The sequence below is a fragment of the Leptonotus elevatus genome, chromosome 4 (assembly GCF_054856555.1).
Source record: "Leptonotus elevatus isolate MCC_2025b chromosome 4, RoL_Lele_1.0, whole genome shotgun sequence".
Taxonomy (NCBI): Eukaryota; Metazoa; Chordata; class Actinopteri; order Syngnathiformes; family Syngnathidae; genus Leptonotus; species Leptonotus elevatus.
The window spans coordinates 22,984,375-23,010,391 of record NC_141242.1 but is presented as its reverse complement, the minus strand read 5'-3'; the positions used below and the strand labels follow the sequence as shown (position 1 = coordinate 23,010,391).

General features: G+C 38.7%; 1 protein-coding gene across 4 annotated transcripts in view; it reads right to left on the bottom strand.

Annotated features, from left to right (window-relative positions):
* trhr2 (thyrotropin releasing hormone receptor 2) overlaps positions 1 to 23,986 on the bottom strand; it is a 31,481-nt gene extending 7,495 nt beyond the window's left edge. For 2 of the 4 annotated variants that reach the window (XM_086074569.1, XM_086074573.1), the window contains exons 1-5: positions 22,968 to 23,122; positions 13,580 to 14,285; positions 6,606 to 6,738; positions 6,081 to 6,232; positions 4,479 to 4,602 (exon numbers count right to left, since the gene is read on the bottom strand). In XM_086074569.1, the coding sequence (XP_085930695.1) occupies positions 4,479 to 4,602; positions 6,081 to 6,232; positions 6,606 to 6,738; positions 13,580 to 13,962 (792 nt within the window). In that variant the 5' untranslated portion in view covers positions 13,963 to 14,285; positions 22,968 to 23,122. Of the gene's footprint in view, positions 1 to 4,478; positions 4,603 to 6,080; positions 6,233 to 6,605; positions 6,739 to 13,579; positions 14,286 to 22,967; positions 23,123 to 23,894 lie in introns of those variants that run through there. The other 2 variants (XM_086074571.1, XM_086074570.1) reach the window with 2 other exon arrangements.
* Positions 23,987 to 26,017: the final 2,031 nt, after the last annotated feature.

Sequence of the window (26,017 nt, the reverse complement as noted above, 5' to 3'; positions counted from 1 at the left end):
CACAGTGCTCACACAGGGACAAATGCAGTGGCTCCAAATGCAAGCACGATAAAATGTCATTTGCTTGGGTAGGTAAAGCTCTCAAAGCATCAACTTCTGGATCATTGATGAAAGTGTGGTTTGGATCAAAGTGCTGTTTACGTCGAATTCATCTGATAGAAGTCAATTGGACACTGTTAATGAAGAAAAGGGTCGTACCCTTAACTTAATTTCCAGCCTGGCTTTTCTATGCTTCTTGATAATGAGTGGTTTGCATCTTCTGGAGTAGCCTTTGTACTTTTGTTTATCAAGACTTGTTGGGGATTGTATATTGTGATGCCTTCATTACTGCCAAATGTTATTGTTGATGTTACTAACAGTTGTTTTTGGACAGGAAATGTTAGTCTCTTGTCATGTATATTTTTTAATGCCAAACCCACATGTTTTCAGCCTACAGCAAAAAGTAAAGGCATTAAAAAAGGAATTAGCCACACTTTCCATTTAGGTTTGGAGGGAGTGAATATATTACATTCAAAATAACTACCTCTGTTAAGGTAATACGGAATGGTGTAGTAATTTTTAAATAATGAATGAACGTAAACTATACCCTGACCTCTTGGCCTAAAGAGTAAAATCTGAAAAATTGTAGGCTACATTAGTAGACAGACTTTTTTTTTTCTGTTTGTTTGCTTTAAATCAAATGTTGTGCATTGATAGCACATGTGACATTGACAATAAAGAAGACCTTATGAAAATGTGTTAAGAAATGAGTTCGCTCTGATTTATCTTACATTCCATTGCCTTTTGTGGAACGTTGCCCATCACATATAAGCAACTAGCACCTAACGGTTAGCTGGGCTGCTACAGCGTGCTGGCATATGTTGTCTTCGATATGTATGTGTGGAGAAAGTGATTTCTGACACAGCCTGAGGGCTTGTTTGATGTTCAGCAAACGCCCATATTTATAGCATACGGTATCTTCATCCACCTCAGGGCAGTACCAAGGTTTTATCAATAAGTAAGCAATGCAACGCCTGTGTTGTGGGTGATTAAATGGTTATTTATACACTGTATGCCCACTTGAGAAGACGAGGAAAGAAATCCAGTGGTGGCACGCTAACAAAGTGTGGTAGGATGCCGCAGTATCACTCACCAATAAAAATGAAACAATAAAGTCCAAATATATGAGCAAGATAAGGATTTATATACTGTAGTGAATGGTGAGTGAAGTTGTTTTGCTCATCTGTGTTGCTTGATTGGTTCTTGGCCTGGGAGCACTGGTGTGCAAAGGACAATAGATGCCTGGGGCAGCGCCTGATTTGAAGCCCTCAAAATACTATTACATTATTTACACCCTAAATGCCTATTCATCACAGGAGAATGTCTCTTCATATTGTTTGATGTCCCTTATCAATGATCATTAAAAGGGGTGGGATATTTTTGTTTGGGGAGCTTAGTAGGGTTGGGGGGGGGGGGGGGCTGTCTCATTGCATTGCATTGCACGCTCCTGCCTTTTTCTCATTTTTTTAAATCTGGCGTACCACAGTGGCAGCAATACCATTGCGCGCGGCACAGTTCTCCAGCGCCCAGAACTGAATGAAGCAGCTGTTTCCACTGGTAGAATCACCATCATTGTGCTAAATATACGACATAAGACACTAAAACCATTAATTAATGTTCCCACGAAAAGAATATGTGATCAAGCACATTATTTCATTTCAGGTATATGGTACAGGGGTGCTTTGAGATACACACAAATTCAATTTATTCCATGTGCATGCTCATAACTCAAAACCCTTGTATGTCATGTCATCTTTCCCTATTAAAATGAATGGAAACGCTATTACTGTAATCTGTTACAGCCTCCAAAATCCCCGCTTGTTGCCTAATGTGTTTATTAAGAAGAAGAAAAATTGTCATTTAAATACATGGGCCTATTGTATTGACATTATTAAATAGAAGATAAAGAATTAAACTGCTTTTTCCAGATTTTGGCTTCATTTCAATGGAAATTGTGCTGCTCCTTCTGGTGTGTGCACCACTTGGTAGCAACTAAACTCAGTAAGCTGTGGTAAAAATAGTTGTTCTTGACAGAGGATAAGGAATATATGCCTGTGAGTACTGCTATATTATCTGTCTAGATGTGCTTACAATGTTCAAATATCTGTTCCTTAAAGAGTCTGTGGACCGGTGGGGTGCCTGGCAGGCCTGCCGTGCCCCGTCCTGCTGCGTTGGGTTGGGGGCGCAGGCCGTGTTGGGGTGGGGGGCGCTCCTGGCTCCTGGGTTTGCTCTCCGGCCGGTGGTCCCTGAGGGGCCCGGGGGTTGTCCCTTGGCGCTGCCGTGGCCTGGGGGGCCCTGAGGTGTTGTGCTTGCTCTGTCCTGACCGGGGTCGACAGCTCCCCTCTTTGGTGGAGGTTTTCATGCACGCCAGATCCACCACACCAGCATCTATCGAAACTCAGACACAATCTGCTTCTTCCTCTGGTCGTTGAATCGGTGGAGGCTGGTGTCTGTGGATCTCACTCTGCTTCTTCTATCCTTCCTTTCCTCAGTCTCTCCTTTGGTCTCTTGAGGTCTCCCTAATTTGTTGAAATTTAGATGTTTCTGGGATTGGTGAAAGACTCTGGTTGGTAACCCGGTGGGTAGTAGGTAATGTCCGGTCGGTGCTGGATTTCACTTTCCTTTCTTTTCTTTGATCCTACCTCGGGTCTCCTGACAACCTCACGACTCTAGCTGGATTCTGAAGTATTCGGTTTAGATGAACGGTATGGGATTTTTAATAGGTTTTAGGTGAACTAATGAGTACACACTCATACGCACGCACGCATGCACACACACACACATGCACACATACACACGCACATGCACATACGCACCCACATCCAAAATAAAAATAATACAAATAAATTAATAAATTAAAAAAATATTTCATTCATAAAATGACAACAGTGTGCCAGACAAACCCTCTCCATATTTATCCTTGTAAAAATCGATTAATTGAATGCATTATTATTATTATTATTATTATCATCATCATCATATTTAATATAAATTAGAGCTGTCAAATGATTAAATTTTTTTATCAGATTAATCACATCTTGGAATTTTGATTAATCACAATCAATCGCTTAATTAAAAAGGCTTTTTTATCAACAAAAAAATTTCCACCAAATTTAAAGAGCACCTGTTAAGCGTTTATTTATTTTTTTACATTTAATGTTATGAGGACGTCTTCAAAATTATTTATCCACTGCACACGCCCATCCTCCTCTTTTTCTAATCAGTGAATTACTTGCATAATTTAAAATGGAAAAAAAATTGTTTGACATGAACAAATATTTTGAATGTCATACGCAAACATTTATTAAATGCTTTACTTTAATGCATGTAGTCATGTTTATTGCTCTAAACACAACCTGTGCTACCTTTAACGTAACCATCCTGTGTCAAGATAAAGGATAATCTGTGGTCAAAATTAATATTGCGATTAATCTGAGTTAATACATGATTAATGCGAAGAACGTTATGCTGCCTGCAACATTATCCAGTAAGACCGGTTTAGTGGTGGGTCAGTAATTGGTTAGGGGAGGCCGCATAGCTCTGCTTGAGCTAGCCACAGGTACAGTGACTGCTGTTAGGTACCGGCATGAGATGAGCGGTTGCGAGGTTGCCAGGCGTTACCATGAAGGAGAAAAAAAGGACGAAAATTACTCCTCAGAGTGTACCGTGGCGGCCCACAATTACGCTAAGGGCCCGTTGAATTTCAACCGAGCCCACGTAATGAAGAGACATGGCAGCTACCAATCATTGGAAGATCTGTTTTCCATATCTAACAAGGAGAACAGAGACCCAATCAGATCATAATTTTAATGAGAAAATGTCTTGTTCAAAATTACATGCGTTTCTGACCAACGGAAATAGCATGAAAAATGTCATCCTGCTCATTTCCAACTCAAATTATTTTGCAACCCTAATAAAAGGAGATCAAAGATTAAGAAATAAAAAAATAAAAATAAATTGTGGCATGTGACCTTTAAGTAAATGACTTGAATCAGTATTTCCACTTTCTTTTTACTCTTTTTTTTATACACTTCTTATACACTTGTACTTTTGCAAACTCTGATTTTCACCCACAAATGACAATATTGGTTGCACTTGACTACCAAGCGGCGCAATTCTACTTGTTGACAGTTTGAAAATTGGAGACAACTGAAGCCTGCAAAAAATAAACTATAGTGACGAGATGAGATGACGCTTGTTTTTGTGTGTGTTTGTCGTACTAAAGCATTGCCAAAAAAAAAGAACTGGACCGGAATGTTGCCAAAAAAGGGGGGGATTATCTACTGTACATCCAATCATAAAACATTAGTGACCCCATGAAGCAAGCATTGTACATGGGAACTTGGATACAAGAAAAAGTTAAAGAATGAAAAGGGGTCTTTATGGCAAATGCTGATACAGAAGATGTTGATGGGTAAATGTGCAAGTGAGGCTCAGACCTGTTTCCTGGAGGACAGTGCACACTTCAGGCGGCGTGGGCGACCTCTCTTCCCCACTACTGTGACCTCCCGACAGCTTTGGCGCAATGTGGTGGCACTGGTTTCGGGTTGGTTTGGCAGAGGTCTGCAGAAATGCATGACCATGAACTTGGTCAAATTCCAAATTGTCCCTCTGCAGCAGTTCATCACTGATGTTTATTTGAATTGAATTGCTTAAAATACAACTGTGAATTGTGGAGTAACTCAAGAGGCAATATTGGTTTGGCCAACAGTCTTATCAACAAAAGCAATGCTCTGCACTCACAGAAATATTTCAAACCTAACTTAAGATTTATGTAATTTTTTTACATGACAAATTCCCATTTATTAATTTTTTTAGAACCTGTTATGATACATATTCATTAGTTTAATAAAGCCTATTTATTTGAAATGCATAATCCTCAGGTTTATGTATAGTATTAACTCATTCACTGCCATTGACGCTATAGACGTTAAAAAAAAATCCTTTTAACTATTTCTGTTAGTTAAAAAAAAATCCACTTTTGCTAACAATAGCATGAAAACCTAGAATTTTTTTTTGTAAATTTAGAACAGATATAAAATGTGTGATTAATCGTTAGTTAACTAGTGAAGTCATGTGATTAATTACAATTTTAAAAAAAAAATCGCCTGACAGGCCTAATAAAAAAAAATAATAATAATAAGGGCCGTTTAATCATAATTAATCGCATGATAATTTTATATCTGTTATTAATGTACAATGAAAAAAATATAGGTTTTCATAAAAAATGAAATGAAAAATTGTTAAACTAATAGAAATAGTTCACATGAATTTTTGACGTCTATAGTCGTCAATGGCAGTGAACGAGTTAATAAAGTATAATTACCGGTACTCTAAATTATTAATAATGAGAGTATTTATTTAAAATACATAAAGCATGTTGTTTTGATTGCATAATAATCTGGTTACCTATACACAATAAATAGCATATCGTCGCTCTATGTGAAAAACCCTAATTTCCATTTTTGGGTTATATTTTACATTTTTACAGTTTTTGTGATGAAACTGAATGCAGACATCCCAAAAACGTTAAAATAATAATAATTAAAGTAATTATTCTTTATTATTATACTAAATACATAAACCAGAGAATTATGCATTTCAAAGTAAATATAGGCTTTGTTAACCAATAAATATGTATCATATCAGGTTGATTTGGAAGGTTTGTGTTAAAATTATCTTTAAAAAAAAAAGTAAATAGGATTTTGTTATGTAAAAATATATAAATACATAAATCTTAAGTTAGGCTTGTAATATTTCTGTGAGTGTGTAGGTTTGGAGCATAGTACCTGATTTTAATAGGATACTATCCTACATCAAAAGCATTGAAAAGCACACTATTTCTTGTGTGCTTAAGGGCTATATAAATAAACTTGACTTGACTTGACATTTATCAAATCTTATTGTAAAGTGTACTTATTGTAGAAATTGTACTTTTGATTGCTTGTATACACATAGTTGGGTCTCTGGAGTGCCTTCCTAACCATCAAGTCTGAAATTACACAATTAAGCTCACTCGTCAATAAGGAAAGTGTAATTACCCGAGGTAGAGAATCCGTGCTATCAGTCCGTACAGCACGATGGCAAGAAGTAATGGAACAACATAGAAAATAGCAAAGTCGATGAGGTAGATGGGCAGGTAGAGCTCCCGCTTCACCTTGTACCCACACTGAACATGTCCATCCAAGCTCACCTGATCACACATTTATTGAAGAAATACAGCAGACTGAACATTAGGATGTTGATTCACATTTTACATCAGCACAGTGATAATAGTGCTTTCAAAATGTCTTTTGACATCCACTTGATGTTGCGCAAGCTTTGGTACAAAAGAAGATCTCGTCAACATTTTATGCCTCGTAAAGGTTACCGCTATTGATTGGAGGACTGCTAAGTATGTTGAAGGTGGAACACATTTTGTAAACATAATGTAACCTTACTGCTCTATTATTTTGTAGTGTTTCAAGCACAAACACTTGTCCTTTACACATTTGATATTGCAATTAGCTTTAAAGGTTGCTTGTCAATATATTGACAACATTTGTTGGAAAATGCATTACTCTTACCTGAATATCCACAAGGAAAAACCATAATATGCAGTAAATACAGGTGAAGATCCAAACCCCTGCAATTATCCTCTTGGCCCTGGACACTGTGCACACAGTCTGAGCCTTCATTGGATGGCAGATAGCAATATACCTGCACATGTGGAAAAAAACAACAACAAGGCACATCTTATTAATGCACAAGTCACTTGTGGCTCTTGCTAGTTTTGCCCTCCCACAATCTGCTGCTGACTTTTAGTTTATAGTTTGTATTACTATTAGGGGTGTCAAAATTAGTGTGTTAATTCTGAGTTAATTTCAAGTTCCTTTAACGCCACTATTTTTTTAAACGCGTAATTAACAACCGCTCCTTACTTGGAAAGCCTGTATTGGGGGGAATTCCAGTTGCAATGCAGCAGATATGTCCACGTCAAAATTTAGCAGTACATAATACATTTATTAATAATGCATATACTTGTGGAGACTGGGGTCAAGTTGTATATTACAATTTTTTAAAAAAATTGCAGAATTTCACAAGTTACTTCATGTTAAAGATTAGATAATATGAAAAGAAAACTGTATTGAGCTGTCACCAACGTCTTACAAATGCAATTATACAATGTGGCAGAAAAATGACCTCAACATAAATCAATATCACACTCGTTTTTTACAGTACAGTACTTTTTTAAACTGTGTTATGAATTATTATGAAATTACTCTGTCAATGACTAAAAGATGCAGCCATATTTCTATTAGTTTAACATTTTTTTCCACTTTTATGTTAATGAGAGTTAAAACTTAGGGGGGAAAAAAATTATTGTACATTTATATAAAATACCATGACCCCTTATGATGAACACATTAAATGTCTTGCGTTTCCCTTGCCTGGACGTGGGTCACTGGGCCCCCCCTCTGGAGGCTAGTGGCCTGGTGGCCTGCACCCATGGCACCCGGCTGGGCACAGCCCAAAGAGGCAACAAGGGTCCCCCTTCCCTTTGGCTCACCACTGGTGGGAGAGGCCAAAGGGGCCGGGTGCATAGTGGGCTGGGCGGCAGCCATGGGCGGGGGCCTTGGCGGTCCAATCCCTGGCTACAGAATCTAGCTCTTGGGACATGGACTGTCACGTCTCAGGCAGGGAAGGACCACAAGCTGGTGTGTGAGGCAGAGAAATTCCCACTAGATATAGTCGGACTCTACTCCACACACGGCTTGGTACCAATCTCTCGAGAGGGGTTGGACTCTCTTCCCACGGTGAGAGGCGCAGAGCAGGTGTGGGTATACTGATTGCCCCACGGCTTGGCACCTGTATGCTGGGGTTCACCCCGGTAGACGAGAGGGTAGCTTCCCTCTGCCTTCGGGTGGGGGAACAGGTCCTGACTGTTGTTTGTTTCTATGCACTAAACGGCAGTTCAGAGTACCCACCCTTTTTTGAGTCCTTGAAGGGTGTGCTGGAGAGCGCTCCCTCTGGGGATTCCCTCGTTCTGCTGGGAGACTTCAATGCTCACGTGGGCAATGACAGCGAGACCTGGAGGGGCGTGATTGGGAGGAAAAGCCCCCCACGATAAGAACCCGAGTGGTGAACGGATTGTTCATAACGAACACCATGTTCAAACATAGGAGTGTCTATATTTGCACTTGGCACCAGGACACCCTAGGCCGCAGTTCTATGATCGACTTAAAGGGAAGAGAGGGGCGTAGCTGTCAACTGATCTGTGGTGTGTTGGCTCCGATGGTGGGGGAAGATGCTGGTTATACCTGGCAGACCCAAACGTATTGTGAGAGTTTGCTGGGAACGTCTGGCGGAATCCCCCTGTCAGAAGGAGTTTCAATGCCCAACTCCAGTAGAACTCGCTTGTCTCGGGGGAGGTGGGGGAAATTGAGTCAGAGTAGGCCAATTTCCGTGCCTTTATTATTGAGGCAGCCGATCTGTGGCCGTAACGTGGTCGGTGCCTGTCGTGGCGGCAATCCTCGAACCCACTGGTAGACACCAGTGGTAAGGGATGCCGTCAAGCTGAAGGAGTCTTATCGGGCCTTTTTAGCCTGTGGGACTCCGGAGGCAGCTGACAGGTACGGACTGGCCAAGCGGAACGCGGCTTCGCCGGCCGCTGAGGCAAAAACTCAAAACAGAGTTCGGTGAGGCCATAGAAAACGACTTCCGGACAGCTTCAAGGAAATTCTGGTCCACCCTCTGGCATCTCAGGAGAGGTAAGCAGTGCACCATTAAAATTGTTTATAGTGGGGATGGGGTGCTGCTGAACTCGACTCGGGACGTCGTGAGTCGGTGGTGAGAATACTTCGAAGTCCTCCTCAATTCCACCTTCCTTTGATGAAGCAGAGTCTGGAGACTCTGAGGTGGGCTCTCCTATCTCTGGGGTCGAAGACACTGAGGTGGTTGGAAAGCTCCTCATTGGCAGGGCTCCAGGGGTGGATGAGATCCGCCCGGAGTTCCTAAAGGCTCTGAATGTTGTGGGGCTGTTGTGGTTGACACGCCTCTACAACATCACGTGGACATCGGGGACAGTACCCCTGGATTGGCAGACCGGGGTGGTGGTCCCTCTTTATAAGAAGGGGGACCGGAGGGTGTGTTCCAACTATAGAGGGATCACACTCCTCAGCCTCCCTGGTGTAGCGATTATTTGGGTTGCCGTAATGGCTTGTGAAAAATGTAGATGGTACTGAGGGGAGTTGTAATTTCCTCAGCAACCTCTGGGGCACCACGTTGACTTTGCTTGTTTGCAGGAGCAAAATAAACGATAAAAATCCTATTATCAAGTATTCATAATCTGAAGTTGCTACTTTAGTTAATCATGGAGTTATTTGCTTTAATAAGAGAATTACTAATCCACTCAGTAAACACAAATGATTCAGCAGAAATTGAATTTCTAGACAACAAATGTATTTAGTAAACACACACATATATCAGTCACAGCCTAACCTATTAATTGAACGGAATAAAAAAGATGTGAATCAAAGATCAAAAGAAAACCTGCAACCTAACGAACTAAGATAAAAAAAAGGGGATTAAAAAAAGTAGATAGGGACCAGAGATGGAAGCGTTTTGACCTGTCAATCCTTTTATGTTTGAATAAAAGCGTTGCACTAGTAGTATATGGTCAGATTGCAATGAAAGCGCACTCACGGCTGGTTCAGATGCACGGGAGAAAGAGGGACTCGACGAGCGTTGATCCTCAGTTGAAGAAAACTCCGTTGGAGGCAATCTGGGTGGTCGGCGCACACGCAGCTGGAATGCTGCACTGGAGTCTCTGGCTGATGGTGATGGGCGCACGACTGAGAGGCCGCTGCAGGTCTCCGGTCGGTGGCGAGGTGCACGCGCGGCGTGGAGGCCACGGCAGGTCCTTGGCTGGCACAAATCCCGGTTGGTGGTGATGTGCTTGTGCGGTTGAGAGGCCGCAGTCAATTGGTTTGGGCGCTGCGGGGCATCTCAGGCGCACGGGTGGAGCAGAAATGGGTCGCTGGCGTGCAGCGGCTCGGTGCCTAACAGCCGTCGTGGGACCGGGTTGGCGGGGCGCTGCGTGATTCAGAGAGCGGAAGGTAGGTGGGTCGGCTCTCGGCAGGAGCAGACACACGCGTTTTGGGGATGCGCAGTTTGGTTGCGAGTCCTTGCTTAATGCGTGCTTTGGGGCGGGCGTTGTGGTTCAAGTCCGGGGCTCAAAGAAAGAAGCCGCGTGGTCGCTCTTAGCGTGTTCGGCGACCACGTTTCTAGTGATGGTCAGGAGAAGTTCATGGGGCAGGAAGAGCGAAGAGGGAGAAGGGCAAAGAAGAAGAGAAGAAGAGGAGGAAGTTCCTTTGCGCGCTGGCTTTTAAACTGTGTCCCAGGGTGCCGGCATTAGTCCCGCCTCTTCCGTGCGCATGGAGCAGACTTGGTCGACTGAGACTAAGCTTTTGTGATAGCATTTGATCAAAAAAATTATTAGAATTGACAAGCCAGATGCTTCATTTATCATACTGAAAACATTTCAAACATTACCGCGATCATAAAGTTATTGAATCCACTAAGCTTACTAATTAGCTAAACTTAGGTGGCTACAGAAGTTACACAAATCATTTGAGATAGACATACAGGTTGTGTACAAAGATAAACAACAGAAGTCACTTGATGTCAGTCAAGCACATAGAGTCCGTTTATGTCCCGAATTATGTAGACTTCATATTAATTAGGAGCGGCAGGATACTTGAGGATTCAAAGTTTTTTTTTTAACTGAAAACACAGGATTAAGACACGAACACACATTCCCCAGGGGGAAATGTTTAAAAAAGCAAATAAAATTAAAAATATTTAGGGTGACGGGCAATATTCGTTACACTGGTAAGGTCTATTCAGGGGTGCAGGAAAGGAGGGTCCATTGGCAAGTTGAATCTCGGATTGAGGAGGAGCAGTGTGGTTTTCGTCCCGGCCGTGGAACAGTGGGCCAGCTCTATACCCTCGGCAGGATCCTCGAGGGTGCGTGGGAGTTCGCCCAATCAGTCTACATGTTTTGTAGATTTGGAGAAGGCGTTCGACCGTGTCCCTCGGGGAAGTCCTGTGGGGGGTGCTTTAGGAGTACGGGGTACCGAGCCCCTTGATACGGGCTGTTTGGTCCCTGTACGACCGGTGTCAGAGTTTGGTCTGCGTTGCAGTTCAAGTATCTTCGGGTCTTGTTCATGAGTGAGGTCAGGATGGATCGGTGCAGCTTCTGCAGTGATGCGGACTCTGTATCGGTCCGTTGTGGTAAAGGAAGAGCTGAGTCAAAAAGCAAAGCTCTCGATTTACCAGTCGATCGACGTTCCTACCCTCACCTATGGTCACAAGCTGTGGGTCGACCCAGGACACGCTGGAGAGACTATGTCTCTCGACTGGCCTGGGAACGCGTTGGGATCCTGCTGGAGGAGCTGGTTGAAGTGGCTGGGGAGAGGGAAGTCTGGGCTTCCCTGCTAAAGCTGATGCCACCGCGATCCGAGGTCGAGGATGGATGGATTTTATTGTACATTTAGAACATATAAAATTTGCGATTAATCGTGACTTAACTATTGAAGTCATGCGATTAATTACGATGGGAAAAAAAATTATCACCTGAGACCCCTAATTACTATACATTTAGGCTATAATCTTATATAATGTTGCTCTGATTATCAGAATCTGAATCATCTTTATTATGCAAGTATGCAACTTATTATTATCATTATGCAACCCCTCTTCAGAAAATACCTGGAATATGCATCTGATGCTGAAAGTAGAGTCCTGCTAACCATTATTGGCACCCATGAACGTAAAGTACATAATGTGGCATATCTTCTGAAAAAATGAAATGACTCAAGTAAATCCTTTTTTTTTTTTACAGCAAACTTGTTTTTTATCCTAAAGACCAAATGATTAAAAAAAAATACAACAATAAAAAACAATTTAAAACAATAAACAATGGGCGGAAAAAATAGAAATCTTAAAGTCTGCTCTGTCACTGGTATTGGCACCCTTTCCTGTAAATCAGTATGGAAACACATTGTGACTCACCTTTGGTAAATGACAAATGAGAATTCCCTGTTCTAAATTGTCTGTGCCCAATTGACATGAATTAACCAATGAATGATGACTTTGATATTTTGTCAAAAGCGTGAAAACAAAGGAGATGTCTGAGGACATCAGATGTGCAATTGTTCACAAACACAAGACCTCTAAATGGTATAGACAGAGCCATTTCCAAAGATTTTAATATCCCTGTTTCAGCAGTGAGTAATGTTATTAAGAAGCTTGACGAGCATGGAACTGTCAAGAACCTCCATGGACGTTGGGGGAAGAGAGAAATTGATGACAGAAGTCTTTGACGGTTGGTGCGAATGGTGGAAAAAACACCACGTTAAACATCCAAAGTCCTGAAAGCCAACCTGCAACAGTTTGGGATCATGGTTTCAAGAAGCACCATACGCCACACACTGAACCAAAAACAGGGCTTCATGGGCAAAGACCATTCCTGAGAAAAGAATGGCTAACCTTTGCCAAGGAGTACCTGGCAAACCACAATTCTTTTGGGAAACTGTTCTGTGGACAGATTAAACAAAAATTTAGCTTTTTCGCAATGCACACCAACAGTTTGTTTACAGACAACGCAATAAAGCTTCCAAGGAAAAGAACAGCCTCCCTATAGTTAAGCATGATGAAGGATCCATAATTCTGTGGGGCTGCTTTGCTGCATCTGGTACTGGAGGCCTTGATCGTATCACAAGAATCATGAAACCAGAGAATTATCAAGACATTCTAGTGGGACATGTCCTACCAAGTGTTAGACAACTTGGTTTGAGTTGAAGGTCATGGGTCTTCCAGCAAGACAAAGACCCAAAGTACACCAAAAGCGCACAGGAATGGTTAAAAACGACCCCCGATCTCAATCTTTGATATGAGCTGAAATGTGCCATTGGGGTTAAAAAAAAAATGCTAACATTCAAGAGCTTGAACAATTTGCAAAGAAAGAGTTAGGGGAAATACCAGCAGAGAAGTGCAAGAAGCTTAGAGATGGCTACAAGAAATGTTTGGAAGCTGTCATCACTGCCAAAGGGTGTGCAACCAAATATCAAAGACGGGTGCCATTATTGCTGCACATGCAGTGTTTTCTATTTTTTTCTTTATGTAAGTTAAAAAACTATTTCCTTTGTTGAATTACTTTGGACATCCAATTAAAAGGTCCTGATGATATAAATTTGGGACATTCCCGTTGATTTCTGAAGATATTGTCGAGATCATGCAAAAAAAATGAAATGGTGCCAATAACAGTCAGCAGGACTGTATGTAGGCTACTTGCATGAACTGCCCCGTAGCGGGAAGAAGCTTGGAGACTACAGATTTAGAACATAAACACATAAGCACAGACAGTTATTAAGCAGTGTAAGGTATCGAGTAGTGCAGTAAGACTGAAAGTGCAGAATACCGAGGTGACCATCCGGCATCCGCAGAGCCATCTTGGTCATTCATTGTTTTCTACAAAGTGTTGCCTGGCCATACTCACCTTTCCACAGTGAAGGCGGTGATGGAGCAGGATGACACATTTATGCCCAAGTACTGCAGGTAGGTGATTCCCAAGCAGCCAGCGTGCCCGAACACCCAGGTTCCCGTGAGACTGTCTGAGATGTTAGGAAGTCCCGCCGCTACTAGAACAGTTAAGTCAGCTATGGCCAGGCTCACCAGGTAACAATTTGTTGGCGTCCTCATGTGTCGGGTGGTCAGGACAACAAGGACTACCATGATGTTTCCAACAATGCCGACGCCGCACACAAGCAGGACCAAGAAAACAGATACCGTCTTGTACTCCAGGGACTGGGAAATTACAATGCTGGGACTCAGGGATATGTTAGTTGGAGTGTCAACTCTGGAGCTCACATTGTCAGTCATGTCTATTTGAAAAGCGTCACTGTTTTTCTCTCCGAGTGTGAGTTAGTAAAGGCTAGAATCGTTTAATTAATAGAAATTGAGGGACATGCTCCTTCCCCTGCATTGAGAGCTGACTCTCATCTCATCCAGTTTGATTTAAATGGAATGCGATGCCAAATTGTTACTTGAAACTTGCTGCTGGCTTGTTTGTAATTGATTTGATCATCGGGTCTTCATTGTAAACTAATACAGATGGAAACAAACGCACGAGTGAATACGACATTATAGGTGATTGTGTCTTGTGATTGAATTTCTGAACAGCTCCCAGGCACCTAATCAGTCACCTAGAACAGGAAAGAAAACAGAAGAAAGGGAAGAAGGGGATCAATTTGTATCAATTTTCATAAATAATCAATCTTTCCTAACATGCTTGGCAGTAGTGTCACTAGAGGGAATTACTGTATTAAAGTAATGGAATTGATCATTCTGTGTAGGAGTAAAGAGATGATTCAAAGGAAAAAGACTGTGACTTTACTGCAATACCTTGAAGAGCATTTTTTTGTGAGGGGGGGGGGGGGAGCTACATTTATGCCTTGTAAGGGACATTTGAATAATGTCATCACACCATTTCTTGAAATGTCATACATCTGAGGATATGTGATTGAAGTAAATCGTGATTGCTGACTTTCAAGTCAATTTAATTTATCACACCTCTAAAAAGCAAGGCATATTTTGAGGTTGTCTTACTCATGACAAATATAGAGAACGGTAGGGCTGGGCGACATAGCCCCCAAAAAATGTTCCAGCCATTCTGGACGATTACGATTTCAATCGATTTCAATCTAATAAACCCAACAAACATTTATTTGTCTATTCAAAAATAATTCCTGCACAAAATGTTCAGACAACAATAATGTTTACTGATTCTAAATCAGTTTTATCATAAACTTAACATTTATAGTTTGTGCTGAAATGCCACAATTAAGTAGTTGGTAACTTTTTTTTTTTTTAATTACAACTCACAATAACATTTGGATGTAAAACATAAGAACAACAGCTTTTAATAATTAAGAAGACAGAACTCGATTTCGCTCATTTTCAATGATTTGATTATTTAAATGACGATTAATCAAATTAATTTGATTTATTGCCCAGCCCTAGAGAACAGTATAGTGAAAATGAATGAGACATATTATGTTGTTCTCCTGGATAATGGAGTAGCCAGAAATTTTTCAGTGGGATGGCTAGGATGACACACTGGCCACGGGCATGGGCATGGGTATGGGTATGGGTATGGGTGTGGGTGTGGGCGTGGGCGTGGGCATACTTTGGACACACATGATGCCGCGTATTTGCATGATTGCAGCCTCTTGTATGTGAAAAGTTATTGTTTACCATACCATCCATAGTCAGGGTTTCGTGGAATAAAATGCACACATATCCAGAACACACTCATATTGCAAGCAGGATGAAGTCTAGTCTAAGTAAAAAAAAAAAAAATTTTGCTGAGCTAAATTTATTAGATAATGACATTTTACTTGCTCTTGTTTTGCTTTTCTCATTTTCTTCGTCTATCTTATGCACTAATTTGCATTTTCTGGCTAGCAACCAATCAGAGTGAGAAATTGTCACCAATGGCTGACACCATTGTGCATTCTGTGATTGATGGACAACTTGTTCAAATCATATTTAAAACATCACAATGACACAAAAATCTTTTAGATTTTTCCAATTCTAAACACTGCTTTTTACTTAGGTTTGTTCCTGCTTGTGTTATGAATGTGCTGGGCAAGGTTCCAAATATATGTGCTTTTTTTTTTCATGAAACCATGACTGGATGGTATGATTAAAAAAAAGACTTATCAGCCATGTTACTCACTTAAAAATTATGTAAATGTTATTACTTTGACATTCATTATTAAAAGCAGATCAGTTTAAAAGAAAAATAAATGAAAACAATTTGAATGTTTTGGTTGTGCAGTTACATTTGATTTCATATAGGAATGATAGCATAATGCCATATATCAAATTAAAGCTTGGACATTTGACGGCCGTACGAATAGCCTTTTTCGAGTTGAAGCTAACAAACAAGGTCGGGGTAAAAATGAAAAATCGCAAAACTTCATTGAGACATTGTCAACAATAAAAAGTTAATAAACAGAAAACAACCACCGAATGAGACACAAAGCCAGACTCTCTATTTGGTTGGGCTCTGAACGTGGACTTCGCATATTCCAGATGAGTTGCCGAACTTGCCAATTGCTCATTTGAGGAATTCTGTCCCACTCTTCCTTCTCATCCTTTTCCTGCTTTGCGATCGTTTGCGACCTTGAATGAACCCGAACGCATTCGATACCTTCGCCGCTCAGTGGGATATGGGCTTAAGCAAAAAAGAATGTTTGAGTTTGGAATGGGAGCTGGACAAGGCAGATGGTTAGAATTTTGCAATTTTTGACCCCCGGCTTGTTTGTTAGACTCCAAATTGAGAAATGCAAGGCATGGTGTAACCCAGGTACAAATTTAAGTTAAGAAGTAAAATCTACTTTTGGAGACTGAGAAAATGTAATAAAGAGTAATAAAGAAATAAAATTTGTTTAAAACAAACTTAAAAGAGAAAGATAATTATTGTATATTATTGAATTGTATTTGCATTTGTATTGTAAAAACTAATTTTCACAAGTGCTCTTGAAGGCCTCGTGCCCTCAGCCAATCAGAAGCCATATAGGTCACATTTAGCCTACGGATTGAGTCGTCAGTTTGGGCACGCTTCCGCCCTACTCTTTTACTTTTATTTTTGTTTAATGTTTTTTTGTTTGTGAAAATTTTGAAAATGTTTAATGTTTTGACATAGCAATACAGACTTTGACTCTTTTTTTTTTTTTTTTTTACCTTTTTCAACTCTTAAGCTTGTACTGTACTGTACTCACTGTATAAACCGCCTGCTCTAAGCACTGAATACAAAAACATTATTGTATAAATTCATTGAAGCTTGAAAATTTACAATGGTAGCTTATTTCAAAGATATAAAGACATCGATCTGTGATTTAAAAAAAAAAGTAAAAGTAAAAGAGGTAGTAGGGCGGAAGCGTGCCTAACCTGACCTCTCAATCCATAGGCCAAATGTGACCTTCAAGTGCACTTGTGAAAATTTGTTTTTAAGTAATATACAATAATTATCTTTCTCTTTTTCAGTTTGTTTTATAAAAAAAAAAAAAAAAATCTTCATTACTTAATTTTCTCAGTCTCCAAAAGTAGATTGTACTTCTTAACTTAAATGTGTACCTGGGTAACACATGCATCTTTGTTATTCCCACATTTAGCTCCGCAAATGTCCACGCTTCAATTTGATATATGGCATGTTACTATATATAAGAGGCATATATTACTTAACGTAACTGAAGAACCTGATGTTCAATTACTTTTTTGTCGAGTTTAATACAAGTGAATTGTGATCTAAGGATACTCCACCAATGTGAAAATGTCAGGAAAGTCACAGGTATTAAAATATTGCCCTATATGTGGGCTGGCCTCCCTATAGCCACCACAGAGCTCCACCACTGCAAGACCGAGCTCTCCTCTTCACGTATTGGACTTTTCCTCTTGGGGGCTGCCTTTAATGAATTGAGGTGGACATGAAATGAAAAAGTAATTCAGTTACACTATTCTGCCATTAATCAAAATGTATCAAGCTCATGTCTGAGCACACACAACAAAATAACTGACCTTCTGCATCTCCTTGAAATGATGTTCCCATACATCCAATTTACATTCTCATAAAAATTGCTGCGAGCTGATGCATTTTCTTTCATGGCTATCCATACTTCCATTATCTGAAGGACGAAGCATTTACCGGCGTATACAGAGGCAGGACACACACAGGGATAAGGAACCCTGGTTCTTGAGAGCCACTGTCCTGCCTGTTTTCCATGTCTCTCTCCTCTAACACAGCTGACTCAACTGATCAGCTAATCAGCAAGCTCTGTAGAAGCTTGATAATGATCCTGTTCATCAATCAGGTGTGTTGATGGAGGGAAACATGGAAAACAGGCAGGACAGCAGGTCTCGAGGACCAGGGTTCCCTACTACTGGCCTAGACTGATCACCCATCATTCACAGGGCTGACAAATAGACAGAAAAACATTTAGCATGTAATTACCTGAGTCCACGCAAGTATTACGAGTTCTGTTTTGTTTTTCAATCAATTTTACTTCCAATCTACTCTCCTCATTTGCATGTTGACAGAAACGTGTTCCAAAAACAAGAGTGAGACACTATTTATGTATTTATTTATTTATTTATTTGTTATCTGACACAGTATCACTTGGAAATGTAAATTGCATTATAAATAAAAGTTATTATTATTATTATTATTATTATTATTATTATTATTATTATTATTATTATTATTATTATTATTATTATTATTATTATTATTATTATTATTATTATTATCATTATTATTATTGTGTGTGGAGCTGAGTGTTGTCTGTCTCTCTATAACATGACTGGCACACAAAGAGACTTGAATTCTATACCATCAGAAATCTTGAGGAAGTTACAAGCCAGGAATATATAACATATATACATAAAAATATGTAAATTCATTTATCCAAGTAACACGTGCATCAGTCTTCAGTTAAAAAAAATTTATAAGCATGAATAAATCAGTGGGGCAATTAGCATATTTAGGGCCAAATCCAGTAAGAAATGTGCTGCGTCCGCTAACAGCGCTGAAAATGGCTCCACATCTGCACCCGCAGTTTGCGCCCTGTTATACCAGCGCAAGCACGTGGGCATACAGTACGCATCTTTCACGTGAAAATCACAAAATGCACTTGCATTTGCGTGTGTTTAGTGGATTACACGCTCCATTTATACCAGTTAGCGCCGCGCAAAGGTTTGAGATGTTTCCACCTACCAACACACCTGATACTAAAGATCAGAATCGTTGCCAGGCATGCTGATGAGTTAATTATATGAATCAGGGGTGCTAGTGGGTGGAAACGTCTAAAACCTGCAGGACTTCGGAACTCGAAGACCGGAAGTAGATCTGGCCCTTATTTTGATTTATTGGCTATATTAGGATGTCTGCCCAGTGACTGTTGAAATCCTACCAAACTAAACCGTTATTAAGTCAGGAATGAGCAATTGGTGTATCCTCTACCCAAATAAATAAATAAATAATATAAAAATAAGAATAATAAAATATATTTCTTTTTACAAACCCAAAACATTCACCAGTCAAATTGTGTTGGTGCTTGTAGGTAACGTTACTGGTTCCGCTGCTTTATGTACCCATAAACAGCAACACGTGACATCTGTTTATATATCTACTCCGCTGCTACTCCGGGAAGCTCTCGGTCTCACCGTCTCTGTGCAGAGCCCGGGTGTAGCACAGCATGCAGATTGTATTTATATAATACAATGCAATACAATACAATACAACTTTATTTATATAGAGCATTTCACAACAGCCACAGCAGTAACAAAGCGCTTTACATATAACATAAATAATAAAAACAATAGTACAACAGCAAAGACAGTGAAAGCGGTGAATTTAAATACAAATGAATGATACTAACACATACAGAGGAGATCATATTAATAACATTAATATTCATTAATTAAATTAATCATTAGATTAATCGACTAATCGTAAAGATAGTCAGTCGATAGATTAACCGGGAGAAAAATTATCGTTTGGGACAGCCCCAATTCACTTCCACTATTGTTTACCTTGAAATACAATAATTTCCATGCAGTTATCCGGTATCATGAAATTGGATGTATTGCATCCAAGTGTCAGACACAGTACATTTGTTTTCATACATGTATGTTCATCTCAAAAAGAGTTTTCATCATTCTCCTATGAAACCATAAACTTGATATTGTACCAATTTTTAAATACGTTCATTAAAACGTTCACGAGTGTTAACATAATCCAGAGTTCTATGCCTTCTATTTATTGTGGATATGTATGTGTGTATGGCATGTCGATATGTTCTGGGATCTGTTTTATCAAGAGTTATAATTGACACTAAAAATAGAATTGATTTCAATTATAAGCCTGTGCCAAGTGAATGGACTTAAAATAAACGTATTTTAACTATTTTAGATTAAGAACGATCTTTGATTCAAAATGATTTAAATAACAATGATTTTTGCTTCAATCTATAGATGTGCAAGGAATTGTAATGATCTACTCCAGTCTGACTCGCTAATGCTAATTAGCGCGCTACTCGCGGCACTTTTATCACTCAAAAGAACGGCTCCACGCTGCAAAAAAACAACTTTTATTGAAATAATTTGATCGTGACTTTTTCCTTTTACTTTCTAATGTGGCTACAACTTAACAGTGTATTAGATCACATGGAACCACACTGCCCCTCAGTGGCCAAACCAGGTACAACATGAACAGTGCCAAATAAAGGCACACACAGACAAAGGCAAGGCAGTATAAAATTATTTAAATAAAATCGATTTTGGGACATTTAAAATCTATTCTGAATCGTACTAAATGAAAATCCCGATTCTTATGAGAATCTATTTTTGGGACACACCCCTAATTTCCAGCATTCACAACATTGAAAATTAAAATCCATGTAGTGATAGCCTGAATCATACATGCAGTGGCTTGTCAAATACCTCAAAGGCTAAAAAAAAAATCAAACAAGGGGAAAATATAAAAGAAGGTAGTTTGTGAACGAAAATTATCTAGCGTTTTGCATGCAAATTGATAGGCATGCTCATGGGCTACGCGCTTTAGCGCACGCCCCGTCATGTGGCCAAGGGTAGCAACATGGCGTCCGTGTTTTCAATTGGCCAAACTCTCTCTATATATGGCTCTGAGTTGCGCTTACAGTAGATCTTATAAGTACTGTCCTACATTATAGCGTGAGTTGCCATAATCATTTTTGCCGGATTTGGAATGATATACATATGCATAACAAACATAGTAGGGAGACCGGGGCTAGTTGTATCACTTTTTATACTTTTATCTAGTTCTTGGAATCAATATATCATATATAAACAAAATGTATACCAGATGAAAGACCAAAGTCTTAAGTATATTTTTTGTATTCATGTCATTTTTATACCTTGTGTCTGTTATAAGCCATCAAATAGAGGGAGTGAACAAGTGACATGTTGCCCCACCAATGGGTTAGTTGTCACACTATATGCGGTAAGATGTCACACTGGATTTTGCAACTAATAAAGTAAAACAAGGACAAAATTATCCCTTTTCTTTTTACAGCTAGAAAAATTGTTTGTCATTGATCTTGAAAATTTACTATCGTCATTGAGCAAACTTTAACATAAAATATTATGAAATCGATTAAAGTCCTTAGAAACTGCTGGCATGTAGGTCATAGCTCTCAGCCTCAAATGCCAGTTTTGCTTCATTTAAACTGGAATTTTTAAATTAAATTGAATTTCAAAAAAATAAATGATTTCGCTTAATTGATTAATGGATGGTTCATCATGAAACTTAAACCAGTCCTGACATGTGGGCGTACTGTAAATCCATCAACAACTGGAAAAAAATTTTTTAACAATGAAACAAAACCTAGCAAACCAATTTCCTTACTCTTCAGACTCATCATCTGAAGGGCAATTCTGGCATACAAAAACCGAGTTACCAGAAGCGCATTTTTCATTGGCCCATTCTTTGCATATGTGATAACAAACCCCAAAATGACTGAGACAAGTTGCCCCAAAATACCATGTTGGCTAATACTTGCTCTTGTTTAAAGTTAGTATCAGGTTCATTCAACCTTGAACATATAATATACAAACACGGAAGGAAGACAAGAGATATATATTATTACTCGCAAGGAGAATAAACAGAGCTTAAAACGGAGCAGTGACTGAGGCATGACAAGATGCCTGAATCTCTCCTCTAACGAGTCCACACGATTTGCTGCTAGAATTTGTCTGTACATGACACCTGTTTCGAAATATATGAAGTCTGTATTTTGCAGTTTGATTCAAACCCTTTGTTGTTGAGTTAGGACAGTGGATTTTTAATACATGTATAAAAAAATTATTATCAAAAGACCAGGTATTTTGCATGTATTTTGTCCATTATTTAAAATAGCGTTTTGGACGTGTGTTGGAATTTTTTTTTTCTCCTCTACATGGTGCTCTTGGTTTAAAGATGCAGAGGAAATTTAATCAATTGCCAGTACTGTAATACTGTATATATTATTATTTTCCGTTGGAAATGTAATTTAAAAAATGTATTTTATCTTTAAATCAAGAGCATCAGCTAGAGGAGTAAAAAAAGAATAATGTAAGTGACAGTGATTCATGAAGCTTCATTTTCCCATCATTACTATTTGGCCCTCGAGTAGCAGTGATAAATAATTACCCCCAACCCCCCCCCCCCTCTCTCTCCGTCCTCCAGTATATAAACTGCCCACCCCTGTTAACATATTTGTGTTATTAAATATTTTGACTATTTGTATGCTGATCTACAACACATGAATTATTATTATTATTATTATTATTATTATTATTATTATTATTATTATTATTATTATTATTATTATACCTATTTAATGTGTAAATACCTATTGACTTAGACTACAAACTCCTCTGATTCCGTGCATGCAACATGCATAATAGTTGGCAGTTTTAAAAAAAAATAAATAAATAAATGTGTGTGCAGTATCGGAGACACAAGATTGGCAATTTAAAAAAATAAAAAAGTGTTAAGTGTTTGAGTGTTTGAGTGTCAAGCCATCCAAGCGCAACTGCTATGTGAAAAAGCAGATGTTATACAGACGGTAAAAATGTTCAAAGGCTGCATAAGGCTAAGATAATAAACGTTCGCATTCCTCTCCCGATGTAGCTGCATTAATTCTGATCTTCTGCCTTAATTGCTTCAGTTGGTTTACTCGTTTTGTCAGTAATGCAAAACACAATTGAATGAATGCATCAATGTGACAATAAAGTTTCACATATGTTGATCATAAACTTGTTTATCTAATAAAGATAATAAAGACAAAATAAAAGTCGCTTACCTTGTGTTTCTTTTCAACATGTTATCTTCATCCTGAATCAATTTCTTTACATAATCAAATCAATTTTCCCAACGTACAGTCTGGTTGCACCGAAGCAATTCACTGTGAAACTGTGAGTGGTCTACCTGCTGTAACGCTCCTTTGCAAGATAAGTCACCAGTCCCCGCTCAGTAGTCTACAACTTGGGAAGCAGTGTGTATGACTTCAAAATAAAAGTGTCAAACCTTCACAATAAGTTGCTATATGCGGTATGACCTGCACTATTGTGCTACTACACAATTCTCACCGTGCATACAAATTACTTTATCATAATTGACGAATCACTCCCGTTGCGTTTAATGAAAAATATTTTTTATAAAACAAAAATATGTGTAGTCATGGGATATAAGAACGATTGAATTCAATACTTTTAATTAATTCCAAATTTCAAATGAACCTACTGATAGGATACACGTTTTGGGCTATGTCGGTACAGCATGGTTGCCGTTTCTATGCACTTCAAATGACATGAGCCTTACCTTCACGTGCTATGGGAAAGATGGACCTTACCACTTGGAAACTCGTTCTGTTCATCTGCTTTTGTTGTCGTAGTAAAACTAAATAAATACAAATTGTAAAACTGAACAGTTACGGCAAATAATGAGTTATAAAGGATAGGACTTCGAATTGTGTATACGCTACGTAATTGTGTAGATTATAAAACAACTTGCTAGCAAACGATAAAGCCTTTATAAGTGTTAATTTTTATTTATTTATTTATTTATTTACGTATTTATTTACTATTTACGAATCCGTCGGCAATCTCCGACATGTTGAAAGTTGAAAAGTTTTCACAGCTTGGAAATTCGGGTATCAAAAGAAAAGCATAGGAAACACGATATTAGGGGGCGTTCACGTGCATTTTTCAACTTGATATGTGGTATTTACCATTTCGATATCACATGAAGGCAGCAAAACTCATCGAAGACCACGGGTAAATATGGGTTAGAATTAATGTTGCGTCCGAGGCACTTAAGGGCTTCTTAAGTAACTTCTTTGTAGACATTAAGGAAGTCAAACTTATTTGACGCGAACGAGCAGACTTTTTTTTTTTCAATCACGTTCATCGTAACAACACTGCCGTCTTTCCACGTCATCCTTACGCCACAGACACGAGCTGACAACTCATTAAAAAAAAGACAACTCTGACACTAATAATGGTACATTAAATTTGTTATAATGGAAAATAATACTTGATATGAAGGAATATACATATATTGTACGTTTAATTATACCAATGACAGTAAGGAAATTCTTCCAATGCTGTATGATTGTCAAATGATGGCGGTAATTTGAGAGAAAAAAAAACTTCCTTCATTCAGTACTGGACCAAATGACTTCAGATGCAGTGATAACAATTACATAGGATCAATCCACTGTGAAGACATCGTGATGCTGATGGATGAATCAGCACACGTATGACATTTTTTCCAATTATGTTTATCCGCGTCAAAATACCCCGTAGTATGGCGACTCCAAGCGGACAACAATGATACCTGCACCTTACAACTGTATTTGTGAACAACATAATTGGACAGCAATTACAGAATCAATGTATCTATCGTAATATCAGACGTTTTATTTTCCTCATTGTCACTTTTGATGCTACATAGATTAAACTCCTTAAGTTTTAGTTTCTTCCAATAATGCTATAAAACATCTTGCTTCTCGAAATCGGTTTCCATTTTCTTTGAAGCTGCATGTACCCAATAAGTCCCCAAGATTTCAATCAATTGATCGATCAAGTGTTCATCTGCAGAGGTTAAAAAAAAAAGAGATCAAATATATTTTGATATATACAAGAGTAGAAAGTACAAATATCTGTTTAGGGCATCAAGTAAAAAGTCATCGCAAAATAACAAAAAATGTATTTAAGTAGTAGTAGTAGTACTTCATTACTTCTCTTTGGTGTTCTCTACCAACAAGGTATTTTTTCAATATCATTTTGTAGTTACTTTGTGTTATTTTTCTTTCTTGAAGTGCCAACTCTAATGACAGAACGTAAATTAGTAGTTAAAAATTCATTCAGCTCGGTTGGTGCATTGTACATTATTTGGTGTACTGTAATACTAGTACTGTAATAGTATATAAAGAACAAAGTAGTAAATGTATATAAAGTAAATAAGAAATATCGGAATGTGCAATTAAGTGCTGTGGTGTGTTCCGGCTCTGACTCCGTACCTGAATGGTGAAATGTAGTAGCAGTATACAATTAACTTACATTCCAATTAACCTAGTATGATTTCCCCACTGCCGTTCCCAAAACTTTTCATTTGACTCATCTCAAGGTTTTTCTTGTATTATGTCAGGCTGCTTTACCACTTCTACAACACAAAAAAAAAGTGGCTTTCTCTTACATTCATGACATATACCACTAACATGAAATGCCATTAACGAATCATACAGAGGTCCTTTAAACACGTTTTTAAAATACATTTAAAAAGTGAGTAGAACTGACTGAAAATAATGATCGGAGCTCTCAACTAACAAGTTTGAAGTGAATTTAAAAATGTCACTTATATTGCTGAAAAATAAAGTTACTTTAAACAATGGCTTAAGAAAACAACTGATGTACTGTATGTAAAAGATTACCAAAAACGGCTGGTGTCTTGTGAACATTACCAGGTGTTTTTATTAATAACAATCTGAGACCATTCACTTCTTTTTTTTTTAATCACTCACCCCAGAGAGATACCAGCTCATAGACCATAAATATTTAACATTCTGTATTAATAGTATTAGTATGACCTTTCTCAAGAGACAAGAAAGAGGACGCGGTTTACCAAACCTACCAAACCATTTACAGATCCACCTGATTAATTATTTGAGGAAAGTAATTGAACTATTGTCCAAATGGTCAACCTTCTTTCCATCTCTCAGCGCATAAGGACCGAGAAATGATGTGCTTCTCCTTTTTCTTGTTTTATCCACCAAGAGGCACAGTTCTTCTCTAGCTTGCTGGATCATCTTTGAGAAAATGCCTTCATGATACATAATTTGCTTTTAATAAA